General features: G+C 36.1%; 1 protein-coding gene across 1 annotated transcript; it reads left to right on the top strand.

Moving 5' to 3' along the window:
- Window positions 1-457: 457 nt before the first annotated feature.
- On the top strand, window positions 458-18,426 carry POLE2 (DNA polymerase epsilon 2, accessory subunit; the record flags this gene model as incomplete). Its single annotated transcript, XM_083348741.1, has 19 exons — window positions 458-525; window positions 2,750-2,850; window positions 4,040-4,115; window positions 4,779-4,856; window positions 5,016-5,109; window positions 5,623-5,697; window positions 6,215-6,298; window positions 6,755-6,811; window positions 7,108-7,156; window positions 9,224-9,296; window positions 11,861-12,033; window positions 13,184-13,273; window positions 13,669-13,723; window positions 14,143-14,202; window positions 14,276-14,353; window positions 14,997-15,105; window positions 15,720-15,896; window positions 16,368-16,435; window positions 18,283-18,426. 19 exons carry the CDS (start codon window positions 458-460, stop codon window positions 18,299-18,301), a joined length of 1,584 nt encoding a protein of 527 aa, XP_083204867.1. The 3' UTR covers window positions 18,302-18,426.
- Between the last annotated feature and the right edge of the window lie 1,823 nt (window positions 18,427-20,249).

Raw genomic sequence — 20,249 nt, 5'->3', positions numbered from 1 at the left:
ACACGGTTGTTTTACAGCAGTGTGCAGTCTGACACTTGGTCCTTTAAAGACATACCCTTAACCATAGGCAAATAATTACAAGCCCACAGGAAGCAATTAGGTAGGAGTCTCTGCTGGATACACATGCATTGTTGTATTCACTTTTGTATTCACCTTTTAGCAAGGAAGGAAATGCATATTGAATAAATGCATTTATTAACACTTTTACATAGAAGGGGCAAAACAAAAGTGGAGGATTCTGCATTGCCCCATAGTCCTAAAATCCAGCGCCTAGCGTTGGTGCCCTCCAGATACTACCATCAGCCAATAAACTGATTGCAATTACGGGATAAAATCCGTCAATAGCAGCAAGGCCGTAGAGCCGCGAGCGTGCAGCTGCTTTAATCACCGGCTTGGCGGGAGCGCTTTGGGCTGGAGCCCGCGGGGAGGAGTCGCGTTGTGGCGCGAGCTGTTCAAGATGGCTGCGGAGAAGCTGAGAAGTAAAGTGGGCGCTGCTTTCAAAATGCACGGCTTGGTCCTCCGCGCGTGAGTAGCAGAAAGGAAAACAATTCCCAAAAATCTTTAATCTGAATACCCGTTAACACTCTGAATGGTTGTTTCTGCGTAAGGAAACTATAAACTATGTTTAACGAACCAAAATCAAACCGTCCGATTAATGTGTTGACTGAACTAGGCTAATCTTTTGCTGTGCTCCCTCTTTAACCACTCTGGATTGTTAATTTTGATTTGCAGTGTAACGTGTACTAATGGGCTATGACTTCTCAAATGTAACAATTAAACTTAATGACAATAACAGCAGCAACAACATCATAATAACAATAATAATAAGTTGGAAGGGACCTTGGAGGTCATCTAGTCCAACCCCCTGCTCAGGCAGGAAACCCTGCCTATACCATTTCAGTGTTGGAGCATTCACCTCTTCCTGAGGTAGGTTGTTTTCACTGGTTAATTGTTCTAACTGTCAGGAAGTTTCTCCTTAGTTCTAGGTTGCTTCTCTCTTTGATTAGTTTCCATCAATTGCTTCTTGTCCTGCCTTCAGGCGCTTTGGAGAATAGCTTGACTCCCTGTTTTCTTTGTGGCAGCCCCTGAGATATTGGAACACTGCTATCATGTCCCCCCTCGTCCTTCTCTTCATTACACTAGACATACCCAATTCCAGCAACCGTTCCTTATATGTTTTAGCCTCCAGTCTAAAACTTGTATGTTGCTTTCCTCCCAATGACTCTGGGCAGCTCCCAACTACCCAGTTAGGAGCTAAACTAACTAAAATTAAAAATGTAATGGGGAAGCCAGATTCATTTAACAATCATGTTACTAACTTAGAGGCTGTAATGAATCACTTAACAACTGTAGCAAGAAAGTTTGTAAAATGGGGCAATTCACTTAACTGTCTCACTTAGCAATATAAATTTTGGGCTCACTTGTCATAAGTTGAGGACTATGTACAATATCTGTATGTGAAACTACAATCTTTATTGTCATTGGCAGTAAAGTTGGTAGCTAACTGTTGGTTGGAGCTGCAATGGTAATTAACAGAAAAAGTGCAGAACACAAATGGAGAAAAAACACAAATATGCTGTTATTGATAGTATATTTTTGAATATAACTATTTTCCAGTTCTTAACATTTTATAAAATTTCAAGACAGAGCTCAGTTAGTAAACCAAATATAGACCTACATTTTAGAAAATGCCTCTTCAAAAACTAAATGTTTCATATCATAAGTGCCTGTGGCTTAACTGCACCCTTCTGAGTAAATCAAAGAAGTTTATACTTTCTGCAGGAAAGCCAGTGATACATGATCTTACATGAGACCTTGCTATTCATTAAGAAAATGTCTACAACGTAGAACTAAATCATGTTGGGCACAAAGATTTATGCATGTGCACAGCGTTGTATGGAATGTATTGGTCTAGCAGTTAAGGCACCATGCCAGACGAAAGCGGAGACTGTGGGTTCTAGGCCCACCTTAACCGTGAAGGTCAGCTGGGTGACCATTGGGCCAGTCACACTCTCAGCGCAATTCACCTCAGAGAGTTGTTACTGTGGGCGAAATAGAAGAAAGGTATGTTGGATATATTTGCCGCCTTGAGTTATTTGTAAAAATAATAAAGGAGGGGATACAATAAATAAACACAAGGATCTAAAATCAGAAATCAGTGGACAGCTCTTACCTAGGCAATGATACTAACTTATATTTAATGATCCTGTTATACTTGCAACTTGACAAATAACTCTTCAACATATTAATGGAAAGTTGAGTGAAACAAAATACAGTCATAAGCTAAGTGCCCCCACATTTATCTTTGAGAAATCGAAACAACGTCTTGAGGTCATTATCCATTCTCTAAACCAGAGGTGTCAAACTCGCAACGTCACATGACATATGACTTTTTTTTTCATTGCGGCAATGGGGTGGGTGTGGTTTTGGCATGATGCATCAGGCCTGCGGGCCAGCAGAGTGACACCCCTGCTCTAAACTAGCTATTATCAAAGCTTTGTGCAAATTGAAAGACATGATTAGTTTTTTTTATCAATGAATTGATCTGACCACTACAACATATTATCCATATTTACTGTAGAGAATATTAAGCTGTGACTATCAAGGAAAGATACCAGATTTATCCAAGTGGCTAGAAAAATACCCCAGATGATTGAACTGGGAAAGTTTCCTATTAATATTTTACTTTTTGTATAAGTGTATATCAGATGTTTTGGGGGAAGTAATCTGAATATTTATTACTAATCAGGGAGGCTACAAAGTATCTCACAGAAGCTCTTCAAGCAATTAATGAAGTGGAACTAGAAGACATGATAGAAAATATAATTGATGCTGTTGAAAAACAGTCTTGTAAGTAAACTTTCAGTTTTCTTAATGTTTGAAAAAAATTATCTTAATTATTGGAATCACTACTGTAGAACTGGTGTTGATCATAATGTGTGCTATATTATGTGATATATCACATTGAAAGCTGCTGGTCTGTCTGTCCTACATAGTGGCTGTTACAGTCCTTATACCAGGGGTGTCAAACTCACCACGTCATGTGACGTGTCGCGATGTATTATGAGCTGGGGTGGACGCGGTTTTGGCATGACGCATCTGGCCCACAGGCTGGCTGTTTGACACCTCTGCCATACTGTATATTGCAGATGACTCCTGTTTTTTTTCCCTTTGGATTTTTGGGTTTATTTAAGATGTTCTGGAAGGTTTTATATGGATTGTGTGCATCTGTGAGCACCAACAAGCAGTCAGAAAATATGACGAAAATTCCTTAATCACACAATTCAATCACAATTTCAGCTGGAGAAACTTTAACGTTCTAGACCAAGCTAAATCCAGAAATGTTAGGGATTTCCTGGAAGCTTGGCATGAAGACAATTTTGCCATCAATAAACACTTAGAAACAAGCCATATTTAAACAATTTTCAAAAGAGACAATAAAAACTTTAAGAAGAAAACAAAAAGACCAGAACATGTCTTTTCCGGTAGCCAACACCCAGATAAATCAAGGACAAGGCAACCAGGCAAACAATCAAACAGAACACAATTTTATTTTATTTATTTATTAAACTTATATGCCACCCATCTTACTTAGAGGAGACTCTAGTGGCCTACAATCATAAAAACAGACAAAACTTTAGCACCAAAATTGATATAAAATTGACAAGATGGGAAGGAAGGGAGCAAGATCACCGAGGAAGAAGATGGGGTCTTACCTTAGTCCATTAATCACTTCCACAATGACACCCCCCATCTTCTGGCCCTTTCGGAAGGGTTGTAGTGATAAGGGTTTACTCTCTGTGTATATATAGTAGCTTGTCCTGCCAGTATTGGTGGGGGTGTGGTTTTCTCTTTGGAAGTTCCTTGATTAAGGCATTCTATATGTATAACTTTATTTTGAGCATTGAGGTCATGCTTTCTAAATATTTGCAATTCTATCATGATTTACTTTGAAGAGATTTAATACCATTTAAAATGATTTTTTTCTGTCTCTAATTGCATAGACTATCAGTTCAATATTTTGGAATATTCTTTTCAGTGTCATGCAACATGATTGAAAGGTCCATGGTGGAAGCAGCAGTCTTGGAGTGCAGCAGATCAATAGATGAAACAATGTATGTTAGCTTCCTTTATTTTAAAAAAAATACCACCAGGAGTTTTTTGCAATCACATTGTTAATTGTCCTGTGTCTGTCTCCCCCTATTGATCTGCCATGTCTAGAAGCATTATGGCTTAAACCAGGGAGTATAGATAATAGTATATTAAAAGGAAACTTGTTTTAGAAGAATCTGTATAACTTTGTAAATACAAATGTGGTTTTCTGTAATACCAGTTATTTTGTTTGCTTAAGGCAGGGATGACAAACTCGCAACGTCATGTGATGTGTCGCGACGTATTGTGACTTTTGTTCCATTGCCGGCAATGGGGTGGGCGCGGTTTCGGCATGACGCATCTGGCCTGCGGGCTGGCACTTTGACATCCCTAGCTTAAGGGCTCTACCTTACAATAGACTCTACAATATAAACAAGTATTGTGTTACGTTACATATTGTTTTAAATATTTTTAAGATGCTACAAAGATCAAGTCGGGTCATTTCTTGAGCTGGCAAAAGGACCAAACAAATTACTCTTTAATTTACAAGACAGCTATATAATCACTTTAAAAAATAAGTTGAAATAGTATCTAATTAAAATGGAATGCAAAATGATTTATTTATAAATGTAAAAAATGATAATGTTACGGTAGAATTTTTCAAAGGATGTGTATTTTTATTGCAGAGAACATAGTTTCAACATTATTGGAGCTTTTGATATTCCACGATATATTTACAATTCTGAACGAAAGAAGTTTCTCCCGTAAGTTTTTATTATATAATTGTTAAATAATTTGAATTTCAGCTACTTTAAAGTTATGTAAAATTTATTTCCTATTCCTTTAGAAGAAAGTTTTATTTTAAACAGTTTTATTTCCTTTTAAAAATTCATTTTTTTTACCCAAGTGTAAATTTATTTCAGCCTTGCTATGACCGACCACTCTGCACCTAATTTATTTGGCTCTGCCAGGGATAAAGCAGAATTGTTTCGTGAACGTTATATCATTTTGCAACAGGTAGGAAAAATGGAAAGAAGTTTTAAGTTCACTGAGTGCTTAATCATAATACAAAGGTTTTTGAAAAAACATGTATTCTGTGAAACTGTTCAGTTTGAGAGAACGAGTCACCAAGAATCTAGCTTACTTCAAGGGAGACTTTTATTCTGGTATTTATAAATTATTATTACGGTCCTACATATCCTTGCTAGGAACTGTCTTAGATATTTCTTATGAATATAGATCAATTTCTGGGTTCATGGGTTATTCTGTTATTGAGTTCTAGAGAGTAGCTGTCCTATTCCACAGTTATTTGAGTTTTCTCTACAGGAGTGAGATAGTCACAGCAGGGCTTATTCAGCAGTCTTTCTCTGCTGCCTTTTATGTTTGGAGTTGGATGAAGTCTAAAAGCCACGCAAGACGATTCTTACTGCTGAATAATAATTTGAGAGTAGTATTGCCTGAAAAAAAATGGTGAAATCATAACTTCATATTACTTTTCTTTTTAATTGACTCATATTTATTATTGTGCAGAGAACCCATAGGCATGAATTGTTCACACCATCTGCTATTGGCACACACACAGATGAAAGCAAAAGTAAATTTCAGGTAAAATCAAAATGCTAACGACACACAACTAAATTGATCTCAATCTTTGGCGTACTCGTCCCCAGAATAATCTTTCCTGCAAGATGTTTTGGACGGTATTTCCCATAAATTTAAGCCAGGGTGGGAATGATTGGTGACATAATTCAATACCTTGGGAAGGAATTTGATTGGACACAGCTGCTTTTGAATTTTGGGTGATGTTTTATTGTGCCTGACAACATCTACTGAAGGCTTTGAAATAGGGGACTATAGATGGGAAAACTTTTAATGCTTGTGGGCCACACATCATTGGAGAGTAGCTGAGGACTGCATAGGAATGGGACCATAAGTGTTTGGAGAGTAATTTGGGGAGATCTATTTGACATTGTATCTCACCTAAAAATGCAGGTTTTGCTTTCAATTTTTGGGAATCATTGAGATTGGGTGGTTTCCAAGGGCCAGAAAAAGTGTCTTAAAGAGGTCACATGTGAGCCACCTCTAATGTAGTTCTTATTAATTTGATGTCTCTTGATTCCAGCTCAAAACTGTAGAAACACTCTTGGGCAGCTCTGCCAAAATGGGGGAAGTGATTGTTCTTGGCATGATCACCCAGCTTAAGGAGGTAAGCTGTGTGGTATCAATGATCTGCTGTGCCATATTATGATGGTAACAGATAGGATTTGTGTTCAGTTGACTAGGAGAGAGAAGAACATTATTTCTAAATACTAACCTTATTTATTGGTTTGTTTGTTTCCTGCCTTTATGATTTTTACAAATAAATCAAGGCAGCAAACATATCCAACACAACTTCCTCCTATTTTTCCTCCAACAACAATCCTCTGAGGTGGGTTGGGCCAAGAGACCGTGACTGGCCTAAAGTCATCCAGCCACATTTCATGGCTAAGTAGCATTAGAACTCACTGTTTCTTGCTTTCTAGTCTAGTGCCTTAGCCACTACACCAAACTGACGAAATTAATTATTGTTAAATAGATGTTGGGAAAAGGTAGGAATATGATCTTACTTTGTGAGCAGTTATTAAAACCGCATTTTAATGGGTTTTTTCCTAATCTTTTCAAGGGAAAGTTTTTCTTGGAAGATCCTACTGGAGTAGTGCTATTAGACCTTAGTAAAGCAATATCCTTTATCTGTATATACAATACGAACAGGAGCTTTATCTTTTATTTAAATTAAATTATAAGCATATTTTGCATTATGGCAGCTTAAGATTTTCATCTAATTAGATGTTAAATGATAAGTTTCGATTCATGAAGATAAGGGTTCTATTTTTAATATTACATTGGGATAGATAACTTTTTTTTGTGAAACCTTAATTTTGGCCTATAAAATTTTGTGCTATTGCTCAATTTATTACAAATGGTTATTTTCAACTTGGTTTACTGTTGTCTAATATTACCCTTAACAATTAATACCAGTTCCATAGTGGTTTATATACAGAGTCATGTTTTGTTTTAACAGAAGGTAAGAGTTCTGTAATGGACTATATTTATATAAATCATGTTCTAGTTTAATAAAAAAATAAAATGAAATAAAATATATTGTATATAATCATTTTTGCTAGTTTAATTGCACTACTTCTGTAAAGTCTTTGGTGATCCAGCATGTTTCTCGGAATCTGATCTATAATTTTGCTCAACTCATGTAACAATTATCCTTTTTCCTGTCACATATAAATCACATACAGTATAAGATACCCATTAACAATAGGTTTCATTAAGCCGTAAGCCATAATGTGAGGTATATGATTTGGCTTAGTATTTCTAGCCATTCTAGCCAGAATGCCGTCTGGTGGCTCCCAGGGGGAGGGCGTTCTCTGTGGGCGCGCCTGACCTATGGAACCGTTTACCGGTTGAGCTCCGGATGGCTCCCGACCTTCGCTCCTTCCGACGCGACCTAAAAACCTATCTGTTTGAGCAATCCGGTCTGGTCTGACGGGTTCTGTTGTAATTATTGTTTTAATGTAACTTATCTTCTGCATTTGGGCATTAGGGTTTAATTTGTTTTCAATATCTGTATTTGTGCATTTTGATATTTATGTCACTGTTCACCGCCCTGAGTCCTTAGGGAGAAGGGTGGTATACAAATCAAATAAATAAATAAATAAATAAATTTTATAAAACATTGTTTCACTGCAGTGAATCATGGCTTACTTAGTTAGCTATAGTTAAACAAGCCATAGCTTAATGTGAACTTAACCAGTCTATATTGTAGCTGATACTGTAGAGTATACATCTGACAGTACGAAGATTATGTGCTACTTCTATATTTGAACTTCTTGTTCATGCTTTAAATTTACTGGGTTTTTTTACTGGAAAAGAGGCTTGAATACAGAAGTCTGAAAACACTTATTTTTCTGCTCAGTGGAATTTTATGTAACTGGTTCAAGAACACACTTGCTGTACTACATTACATTTCCTTTCTGCGGAAAATAGCAAATCCAGTATGATAGCAACATTAAAATGTTCCAAGAATATAAAGGTTTTGTGAACCATTTTTAAAAAATTTCTCTTCACTTTTTTTTTCCTTTTTACAACTCTGTAACCCCTTAATTCAGGGTAGAGTCGGAGCGATTGAATTGCTCAACCTTCCAAGTGGAAGGCCAGCATCTTCATCACTAGGTCACCACATTGCTCTTTCATTTCTTTTTTTAATAATAGGTACATATTCTGACTGTGTAATTTTTGGAAAAAATGTCCTGATACTTAATGATAAGGTTAATTTTGTAAAAAAAAAAATATTAAAAAATCCGGTGGGAGATGCCTCGCTGAAAGAAGACTGGTTATATTGGTCTTGGTTTGTTTTCTGATGTTGGTTGTTTTCCCCACTGACCAGTTCACTTATTATGCTTAAGTTATGCTTAGGATACTGTTCATAAATTTTCTGTGATTTGCAAAATTTAGGATCCCTGAAACCCTTTTATGGGTTGTGTAAAATCAAATGGATAAGTATTTTAAAATGTATCCATTTTAATTTTCAATACAGATACAGCCCATCTAAACAAATGCTCTTTGGGATCCTCAAATCATTTCTAAGAATGCAAAGGGGTCCTGAGCCCAAAATGTTTGAGAACCGCTGCTTGAGACTAAGCTACTGCCAGTCACGTCTGTACACTGTGATTCTAGTAAGCTGGAAACAATATCGTTGTTCATTAGGTTATGAAAATCATTTTGCAAACTACAGGGAATTGTTTATACATAATATTGCTTTGCCAGTTCACAAGACATTAGGAGAATACCAGTTAATCATTTGATGGATAAGTATGGTGTGTGAATGTTGCTATTAACTATATTTCTACTATGAAATTTTAGAAGCAAAAACAATATATTTTGGATGAGTTTACAATGAAAGAACCATTGAGTAACTGGTTTTGGTTAACCGTTTTCAAAATATTCTGATTAAATTTGATCATTCTGATTAAATCTCTCATTTTGTGTGAGAGATTTAGATTGACACTGTGGTTATAGGTATTGTTTCTCCTTTTGAAATAATGATAAACATACTAGGAGCTTTGCTTACTGTATTCCACAGGCTGGTACGAAGATGAAATATTTCATGTCACTGCTTTCGGATTTCCTCCTATAGAACCTTCTGCCACCACTAGGTATTTTACTTATTTCCAATAACCTTAGGAGGGATGATCTGTGCTTATGGAAGAAAAAAGTCAGTAGCTACGCACATGAAAATGGAATAATTGTGGGGTAAAAATCCCAAGGTTTACAAAAATACTTACAAAACAAACTTTAAGGAGGATGAGATCTTTAAAAAAGACAGTCCCATAATTATTTAACAGGACAGAATACTGATTGAGGTTTTTTTTTTAAAAAAAAAGTGATTTAGAGGGAATGGATTACAACGTGGTATATAGAAAAAGAGAGAAGTAGAAACAGGTAAGGTATACAGTAGAAAGAAGCTTATTGGACTGGTATGCTATATGTTTGTACTAGTATTTTTATTTAGAAATAACTACTTAGAACTGAAGAAACAACTTGATTAGAACTGAAGAAACATCTTGGATGAGAAGTGAAACGCCTTCAAGGAAAAATGAAAGTCCAATTCAATTGCCTTTTGAAAAAGCACCTTTCGGATTATTTTTAAAATGTTTCCAAATTTAAAATTGAGAGTTGCCCATAGTCACCATTTGGGAAATCTGAGATTGTAATGTCATTAAAATTGGATATGAATAACCATACCCTATTATTCCCCCCAAAATAAGCTTGCAGCAAAAATGAATGTTCCTGCTTTTTAATTTTGGAGTGAAAAATTTTAAAATAACTTATTAGAGCAGATTATAATGCAAATAGAGTTTATTGCCCTTTTTCAATTTGGAAATTTTATTTATTTTTATTTTATTTATTAAATTTATTTCCCGCCCATCTCCTTACAAGGCACCTCTTGTGGCAGCAGTTCAGTCAAAATAGCTTATGACAGATTGTAATATGGTTCATAGTGAATGCCACAAGTTTGAAATGGATTTAAACAACCTGGCAACTTTATTACTTCAGATTAGACACAGTTTAAAGGAATTTGTAAGCAATAGGATAGGGAGGCCAGCATAGGAGGCAGTGTGCATGCGGGGGCTGACAGTGTCTGGTAGCAGTCGCAGCCCATGTACCACAGATAAGTCTAAGCACTGTGATCACCAGCTAGCCCTCCAAGCTGGGCGGGGGGAGACAGGCAATCAGGATGTGCTGCGCAGCCGTCTGGCTTGCAGGAGACTTGTGTGGGGCTCTCACAGCGGCAGAGGCATGGGGGGGAGGCTGGCAATCCGGACACAATGCATGCTCGCCTGGTTCGTGCGGAGCTCGCGCAGTGACATCGGTAACAGGCAGGGGCACGGGAGAGGCAGGCGATCCAGGCCCACTCCATCCCAGCTTCTCTCAGCTCACCCATGGCTGTGCTGGGGCAGGCAGCCACACGGCGCAGTGGAATTGCCTGCCTCCCTGTGCCTCTGCCTGCTTCCTGTGCTGCCGCGCGAACCTCCGAGCCAGGCAGCCTTCCAGTGTGTCTGGATCACCTGCCTCCTCTCCCCCACGCGCCTGCCTCTGCCTGCTGCTTGAACAGGTAATCAACTCACCTGCGCTGCACGGGCTGCACAGCCCCAGAGTGCACCAGCCAAGGGGCCAGTGGGCTGTAGCTACCGCACGCTCACCGCCTCTTGTGCACGTACCGGCAGGTTGGGTGCTGGCCGGGCTGATCACCTTGATACTGTGATTCCCCAAAAATAAGCCCCAATGCGTCTTTTGGAGCAATATTTTCAGGGAAACATCGTAGTAAATTGATTTAAATAAAACACTCAGAATTATTTACAAAGCATAGTGGCTGGTATGATCCATACACTAAACGTAAACCAAATATTTGTTTAACATGATGTAAACTCATGAAACTTTATTTTGTTGATAATTTCCATCCCATTTTCCACATGAATATACAGTCAAGGCAGTGTTCAGAAACTGCACACAGAAGTTTCATTTTATGGTAGCTTATCCTTTTAAGTGAAATTTGTGTGTGAAGTAAGAGCCAAACTTTGGCAAAAATAATTTTTGATTTGGTGTATTATTCTTACAGTGGGTTCCATGAATTGGGAATACAGGGGATTAAACAATGTTTAAATGTTAGAAACTTTGTACAATTAAGTGAAGGTGAATTGTGAGAGTTGGGGTTTATTTTTAATGTGTAATATACAGGTAATTCTCGACTTACAACAGTTCATTTAGTGACCAAAATTAAAATGGCATTTTAATTAATTAAATTAAAATGGTGTAAGTGTGACCGTTTTTCACACTTACACCATTGTAGCATCCTCATGATCACGTGATCAAAATTCAAATGCTTGGTTACTGATTCATATTTATGACGTTAAAATGTCACGGGGTCACAGAATTCCTTTTATGACCTGACAAGAACTGTCAATGGGGAAGCCAGATTCACTTGACAATCATGTTGCTAACTTAACTATGGTGATTCACTTAATTAGTATGGCAAGAAAGGTTATAACATGGGGCAAAATTCACTTAGCAACTGTCTCACTTAGCAACAGAAATGTTGGGCTCAATTGTTGCATAATTCGAGGATTACCTCTCCTTCATAAAATAAACCAACCTGATTGCATGATTTTAGAGAAGTATGAGCTTCAATACAACCTGTAAATATTTGTTTATGCTACAGGGCATATTATGGCAACATTAACTTTTTTGGAGGGCCTTCTTCAACCTCTGTAAAATCTTCTGCAAAACTAAAACAAATGGAGGAAGAAAACGAGGATGCCATGTTCGTGTTCCTTTCAGATGTTTGGCTGGACCAAGCAGAAGTTTTAGAAAATCTCCGTATTATGTTTTCAGGTAATCCTGTTGCTCCACATATATGGGCTAGATTTCTGCAAGGAAAGGCTGAAGTATTCCAAGCTGTTCAGTTTATGCAATGAAACCATTTAAGAAACTTTGTTTTACTCAAGTTTATAATATAGAATTTTGATCTTTCAGTGATATCTGCTGGTAGTAGAATCAGGCAAGAATTTTTATCTTTTCGCAGAGCAGATCATCACATAATACATTTATAGAACTTGCTCCACGATATGGTTAGCGTGCCACACATTTTGATTGTATCTGATAATTATCTCAGTATATTTAATTACGACTGCCCAGGTTTTTTTTTTACGTTTTCAGCCTTGAGCTGCAACTCTGAAGCTGTGGGAAATGCTTTGCTCCTATTTCTAGCTTCAGGTTTGGAAGTGGGTGCTTTTTTGACATTTGAGATTTCCAAGAAAAGAGACCTTCCTTCCATAATTGGACAATAGTTAATGCACACAAATTATGGGTTTACCCTCAGCTCCACAATTAAAAGAATACCTGTGAATCATAGTTCATTTTCCATTTGTGAACTGACAGCCTTTTTACATAGTTCTCAAAGAAAATTAGTTCACAAAGCAAGGAGCCACATCAACAGCTTTTAAATATGGTGGTAAAGTAGAACGCTACTGTACAGAGGTAGTGAACTATTAAAAAACAATTGCAAAGGCAAAAGCACTAAAGAGGTATTGTCAATATGCTTTAATATTTTCTAAAAGTGTTGGTTGCTGGGCAAGATGGACTTGTGATTCAGCAGAACTCTTAATACCTAACTTAAGTAGTCACTCTGAAACTTTTAATAAACTTTTTGCATAAGTAAAGAAAAACATATTTCAGCCTCAAGAATTATATATTTGTTGCCCTTCCTTAGCAAGTGCTAATTTATCCAGGTTAATACAACAGTTACCTGGCTGTTTTCTCAATTCAAGGCTTATAGAACAAACTAACCTCGGGTGCAAGGTTGAAAGAAATGAAATGACAGGCAAAAATAGACTTACCATTAGAATAAATACTAAATATTGTTTTGATATGTGAGACTGATGCAAGTTTTGATTTGTCCTCAGGGATGTTTTATATCATTCTCAATGGAGAAGAGCTTTCCTACAAACAAAATAGGAATAATAGTCCTTGTTTTTCCATCTAGGTTACTCGGCCATGCCTCCAACTTGTTTTTTTTTGTGTGGGAATTTTTCTTCTACTCCATATGGAAAAAATCAAATTCAGTCACTAAAAGGTACTTGAAATCCATCAGCTTCCTGGTTTTTTTTAATAACTAATGGGACATAATCTTATGCAGAATTGACTTGGGAGGCCGGTGTGTGGTGTAGTTGGTTCACATAGTGTGGTGGGATGGAGGGTTTTGTTGTCACTGTGTGTTGGGGGGAGAGACCACGGGTGGGGGGAGGCTCAGCTAATCTCAATGTACACATGTTGTACTTTGACAATAAAGGTTTATTATTATTATATGAATTTTCAGGGCAGTAATGCTTATTCTCTATAAAAGTATTTATATTTGCCTTCCGAACCCCATTGGGCTTTTTATTTTTCTGGGTTTGTTTTCTAATCCTGAAATGAAGATTGACAAGAGGAAAAGAAAAGAACTACAGTACTTTTTTTTTATTTCTTTAGGTTCTTTGAAAGCCCTAGCAGATATAATATGTGAATATCCCAATATCCATGAAAGGTATGTTCCATATTATTTGCTTGGTGAAAAAGTCTTTATAAAACAGGTATATCTAACATTAATCACATAGAAAACATCCCCACGCAGAAATTTATTCCAGCTATAAAAAAAATACATACACTTAAATTGAGCTTAATATATTTGGTAAAGTAGCTAAAAATTCTACTGAAACAATTCTGCTGAATATTGTATTAGCTGGGAACTGAACTTACAAAATCCAGAGGTATTGTGACTTTTTCTTCATCTGTCAGACTTGGAGGCCATGAGAGTGCATTGTTGCCCAATTCAAGCCAAATATTGTTTTCCCCAGCTTCTGAAACCCTAATTATCTTTAATAACATTACAATAAATTTTAATGAACATTTCCTTTTTCACCCGCCAGTAATACTAACTCAAATGTATTCATTCGTTATTTGTAGCAGTCGATTTGTATTTGTTCCTGGTTCTGAAGACCCTGGTCCAGGCTCCATTTTACCAAGGTACATTTTTGACCTAATATTTATAACAAGATTATATCACTGAAGGATGCTTTGACACACATATTTTTTTTAGGCCACCACTTACTGAAAACATTACTGAAGAATTTAGACAACAGGTGCCATTTTCAGTTTTCACAACAAACCCTTGCAGGTATGTGTCCCTCATATGGCCATTTAATAATAGGGGGTGTCCTCATTGGGTGCAGGATTGGAGTAAATGGTCACAAATGTGCTATTTTATTTATTTTTTTGGTGGTGGTATAAAAACATTGGCATTCCATGATAGGTGAAATTTTGCTCCATAGCAAACTTTCCTATGGAGTAAAATTACCTTCTGACCTTCCGGAGGACCACTAGAAGCAGTCTAATGATCCATCATTAGAAAGGTCAGGTTCCAATTATTTTATCCCATTTAGAGGATAAGAAGCCTTTGAAAACCAAACATTTTTGATTCCCAGCCTTATGTTATCCCAGCCTTATTAATGAGAGCCCCTCACCTCTTAATGGGAATTTGAGCTATGTTTGTTGCCAAATATTGATTTCTAGAAGTCCCACTTCCATTTCCCCCCTCCCAAACCACAAAAAATGGGCTGAAACTACTATTTGAGGATACATTAGGCAAAATTAGGAGTTCAAAAATGTAATCGAAGTATTTTTGAGGTTGCAAGTACATAGAGACCACTTCTATATAAAAATTTGGGATAAGGCTGCTGGCATATTTGACTTAATGGTAATTTCTCTTTGGTAACTGGAAAGCCCTCAGAAGAGATAAAAGTTGCATTTGTTACTTTCAGAGTCCAGTACTGTACACAGGAAATAATAATCTTTCGGGAAGACTTGGTAAACAAGATGTGCCGTAACTGTGTCCGTTTCCCTAACAGTAGTTTGGATATTCCTAATCATGTAAGATCAAAAAAACATTGAATATTTTGAAATAATCTTTGGGTTGAGGGATTTTGATTGGCTAAGAAATTGAAAGAAGTATGGGAGTTCTTATTGATTTGGTTACTGTTTGGACAGATAACATCCAACAGGTTTACAAAGATTTTGTGCAGCAAACAATGCAGAGAAAATGAGACAGAATGAAACACGTAACTTAGTGGAATAACTATATTAAAAGATAATGTGGATTAAGCTCACTAAAATGGAGAATAATTTTCCCAGCAAAGAATGATTCACTGAAATATTCTGCAGCTATTCACCAGCTCTGCACGGTGATTACTCTCCTTTAGATGATGTAATTTTAAGGGAATCTCACAATACTACTCAGAACAGTATTCTCAAGTTCCTTGAAAACTGAGGGAATTGAAATAAATTACAGGTTTACAACCTGTAAACCAATCAGGTCTATTGACAAACATATTTTACTGACCAACAAACAGGACAAAAACAATTTTGAAATCTATTTATTTATTTGCAATAATTCATGGTGAGTTGAGGGGTTATATGTTTGGAAAGAATTGTAACATCAGTTTACCTTCATATGTAATTTAATACCTCTGTTTTTCACCTTTCAGTTTGTAAAAACTATTTTATCACAAGGACATTTGACTCCATTGCCTCTTAATGTCAGCCCTATATATTGGGCCTATGACTACACCTTGAGAACTTACCCTTTGCCAGATCTGATTGTTTTTGCTGACAAATATGACCCATTCACTGTAACCAACACCGATTGCCTTTGTATAAATCCGGTAAGATCGTGCTTACATTTTTCCATCATCAAACAATGATGAAAACATGTTTCTAACAAGCAAAATATATTAGAAATAACAAAGCTGGTCAAATCCCAGACTAACAAATCATCCAGATAGTACCTATCGTGGATTTTTGTTGTTGTTCTCATAATACCGTAGGTACTGTCTGCATCATTATGAATCAAGTAGCATTTTCTGTCATTAAAAATAATCTTTCTGTCATAGCATCCATCTTATTTTCAAATGTTTTAAGATTAAAATTATTGATTGTAGACAGAAAATAAAAGAAAAAATTAATTTGTAATGACTATTATATTAATTTTCATTAAGAGTTACTACATGATGTATTTGAACTTATATTTAGAGGTGTTAAGTATGTATTTTAAAATTATACCTAAAGAGAATATGTATATTCAACAAGATGGCATGGATGAAATTTTTTCCTATGCTGTTTTTCTTAAATACCAGGGATCTTTTCCAAGGAGTGGATTTTCATTCAAAGTTTTCTACCCCTCCAGCAAAACTGTTGAAGACAGGTAAGGTCACTTTTTAAAGAAAAAATACTGAATATAGAAGAACATCTAATTTACTGTTCTTCATGCTGTCTTGATAAAAACAGATATAACTTGATAGTTGTAGAGTTATTGAATAAATGTAACTTGACAAAATAAATTATCACCATTATTTTGTATCGCTATTAATGTATATAAAATAAATATGTACTTTTATATAGATATAATAAGAAGAAGAATGCAGGGGTAAGAGATAACTAGAACAGTAACAAGGGTTGTTGTGCTAAAGGGCACAGCTCTGACAAGGATAAAGGCAATGAGATCTTTTTGCAGAAAGGATGTCCTTTCAGTCTGCATGGTGTCTGTGCTCAGTAGTAAAGGTAGCTGGTCTTTAGTTCATATTTGAAAGTGCTATAAATAAATGCAGATTTGGTAACATGGAAGCAGTTACTGTTAATGAACTGATATTGGACCAATATGGTAACAGTGGCTCATGTTACCTAGGTGGGTAAAAAGTAGAAAACTTTTCCAAATCCACTTTGCAGGGTAACTATATTTGACATAACTGAAGAGCTAATGTACACAATACTGGGATACAGTGACTTAATTTTTTTAACAACAAGCTGTTCCCAATAATATCAAACTGAACATGTTTGGGGAGAGTTCCCAATGTATCTGGAATTCTTTTAGGGCAAAATGGTTCATGTATTCATAATTGTATTGGTGTAAATTATTGCCTGATTGATTTTCAAGCTCACTATAACCCCTTAAAAAGTGGATGGACATTTTTAGGCCTTTGAGTTGGCTTCTGCAACTTAAGCATCTTGAGCTATCCAGTACCCTAATGTAATAGAATAGGGAGGCAAATGTCAATCCTGAAAGTCCTAAATCAAATTACAAAAATATCAATAGAGAAATTGAAACTTAAAAAACAGAACACTCATCGAGAGCATGAATAAGTACAATATAATTCAGCCTGTTTCTGAACTTGATAATAGTAGAATATTTCTCTTAAATACATCCATAGAGTATCACCTAATAAACAAGATTAAAGATGTCCTTTCACTAGATACCCTAGGCAGGCATGTCAAACTCGTGACGTCACGTGACATTGCGCAATGCATTGCGGCTTTTTCTCCATTGCCAGCAATTGGGTGGGCAGTTTCGGCATGACACATCTGGCCTGTGGGCTGGGAGTTTGACATGCCTGCTGTAGAGAAATTGTATTTTAGCATGACTAATGATTTATAACTATACCCAAATTACATATACTATGGGACTGCTTTAGAAAGATACAGAATTTGCCTGACAGATTGTTGAAACCAAGCAAATCAAAACATGTAACACCAATTCTGTACCAGTTATTAAATCTGGGCTTGAGCTTTATAATCTTAACAGTTTGGAGCCATTTTAGAGTACTATTAAGCAGACCCAATTGAATATTTTTCCTCAGGTTTTTTATGTAGTGAACCTCGTACCTTTAAATAACAAGTGGCCTTAGTGTATAAATGTTGAAGTTTTTTTTAAAAAACCTGTGTTTTCCAGGTTTGCCTTTCCTTCCATCTGGTTGAGTAATTGAATTTAATATAGTAGATTATTCTGTATTTTTAAATATTGTTATCTGACTTTTGAAAGTTATGTTCCAAGACAAATATATGTGTGAATAATTCAGTAACATATAAAGTCTGGTTTGTATTATCAAGTCTTAATCCTTGATGTAATATCAGACAAATATATATTGGCACTTACACTTAATTCTCAGTGCAGAGGATAAATAAGTACACTTTAAATACTTTAAGAAAAGAAGTAGTTTCAAAACTGCCAATGTTGTTACAAGTAATGTTAACACTGTTTTTGTTTTAAATTTTCAGCAAACTCCATGGTCTCTGAATCTCAATCAAGAAGAACAAGTCAATGTTTCTGGCCTTAAAATGATTGAAGTACTACAAGTGTTTCCTAAAATTTAGGATCATGACTGTAACTGCATGTTATAGCTAATATATCTTATATATTGTATATATCTTGTAAATACATTTTTATATAATGATGTTCATTCATGTGTCACATCTTATACTTTAAATAATTTACAAAAAATATTTTCTACTGCTCCTCACTTCCAAAATATTCAAAGCAAAAATCTATTTAACTTTCTTTTGAGTAGTATTTAACATGAATATTTTTAGAACAAATATACAATTTTAAACAGGACTGTATATGGGAGGAAATATTGGCCTTTAAAAATGACCAAATTAAAACATCCCTATCCATGTTATGCAACCAAGGTGGAACATCTAAAATGCAGAAAAGTTCAACTATCACTGGTGTTATAACTTTTTAAGACACCAGCATACAAATTGTTCACTATAGTATTTTAACCATTTCAGTGGCTCAACTTTTTCTCCTTTATGAAATACAGAACTAGTGTAATATCCTTAAATATTAAAGCAGCTGTCCCAAACTCCAATGTCTCCAATTTAGTTAGAACTACAAGTCCCAGAATTTAAAGGCATCATGACCCAAAGTTAAAAAGCTAAAATCTACAACTGATCTGAATTTAGAAGAGCAATAAAGGCTGGTGCTCTTTTCCTGTTGTAAAGCATCAACAATATCTTAAAAGGAAAGATGTTAGAAACTTAAAACAATTTTTCTTTTAAGTGAAAGAGGATATTGCCCAGAAGTTACTTGTACATACCAACAGCAAGTTTCAGGAATTATTCTGATAGAAGCTTTAGAAAGGATCACACACAATGGAAGTCTTAAGTTATTTTAAAATATTAATGGCCTTGAGTACATCTATGTACTATTAAAACTCTTGTTCCCCTAATCTTTAGCTGGACGAAACTGCATCAAACTTTTTTATACATGGTACTTCAAATGGGCTAATTTAAAGTATGCACCGAAACTCCTGACTCCATGATTCCCATGGAATTTGAATGTGGCAATTTTTATAAAATATTTTATGACAGAAATTATAAAGCTGTTTGTGACATATGTCATAAAACATTTCCGGTGATCAACTGCTATGTTTGACTGCTATACAGTTGTACTTTCAAGGAAGGTACATCTGAGTATTTCCTTGGAATTTGTAAAAACGTTTGCAATACATTAAAAGCTCTGCCACTATTCAAAAGGAATGTGCTATGAAAATATCTGAAATATTGACCCAGTAAGTCATGGGCTATCTAGTAAGCTATATAAGATGTGAACAAATGTTAGTCATTTGCTGAAAAATGCTTTCATGTTGGATTACGAGAGAAATACAATTGACGGAACTTGGTATGATCCTCTCCAACTTACCAGCAGTTTGCTTTTGGCCATCACAACAGGTATAGCTGTAATGGCACACTGAGCTAAGGCATGATTACCCAGGAAAAGTTATATCTACTGCTTACAGAATTGGTAACTACATCTACTTATTCTTTTCTGTCTGGGCCCTGTGATTATGACCATCATTGTGCCAGCCAAGGAAAAATGGTATTTGAAAGAGCAGATGCAGTAGTTGTTCCTGATACCAGCAGCTTATTTCTTGCCTTCTAGGCATACAAGGGAACTGAGGGCTGGGTCTACTCTGCTGCACTATCCCAAAAATGCTCAGGGGTAACAAAACTTGATGTTTGGACTCTTAAGATGACTTCTTAGACTTCATAGAGACAGGAAGTTTACACCTGCTGCTGAGTTTTCTTTTAATTTGGCGGTTGTTTGGAAGGCTCCCAGTATGCTGTCAAGTATCTACCACAACGTGGCTCTGGTCCTGTTCGTTATATTTTCTGGCAAAGATCCCTTTGCCATAAAGAGGTCCACGCTCTCAAGAGCGCTTGGTCTGTTTTGCGTCCCAAAA

The sequence above is a fragment of the Vipera ursinii genome (genome assembly GCF_947247035.1).
Source record: "Vipera ursinii genome assembly, chromosome: 1".
NCBI classification, from domain to species: domain Eukaryota; kingdom Metazoa; phylum Chordata; class Lepidosauria; order Squamata; family Viperidae; genus Vipera; species Vipera ursinii.
Note: the sequence above shows the minus strand (reverse complement) of the source record. Positions and strands in the feature narration are given on the sequence as shown.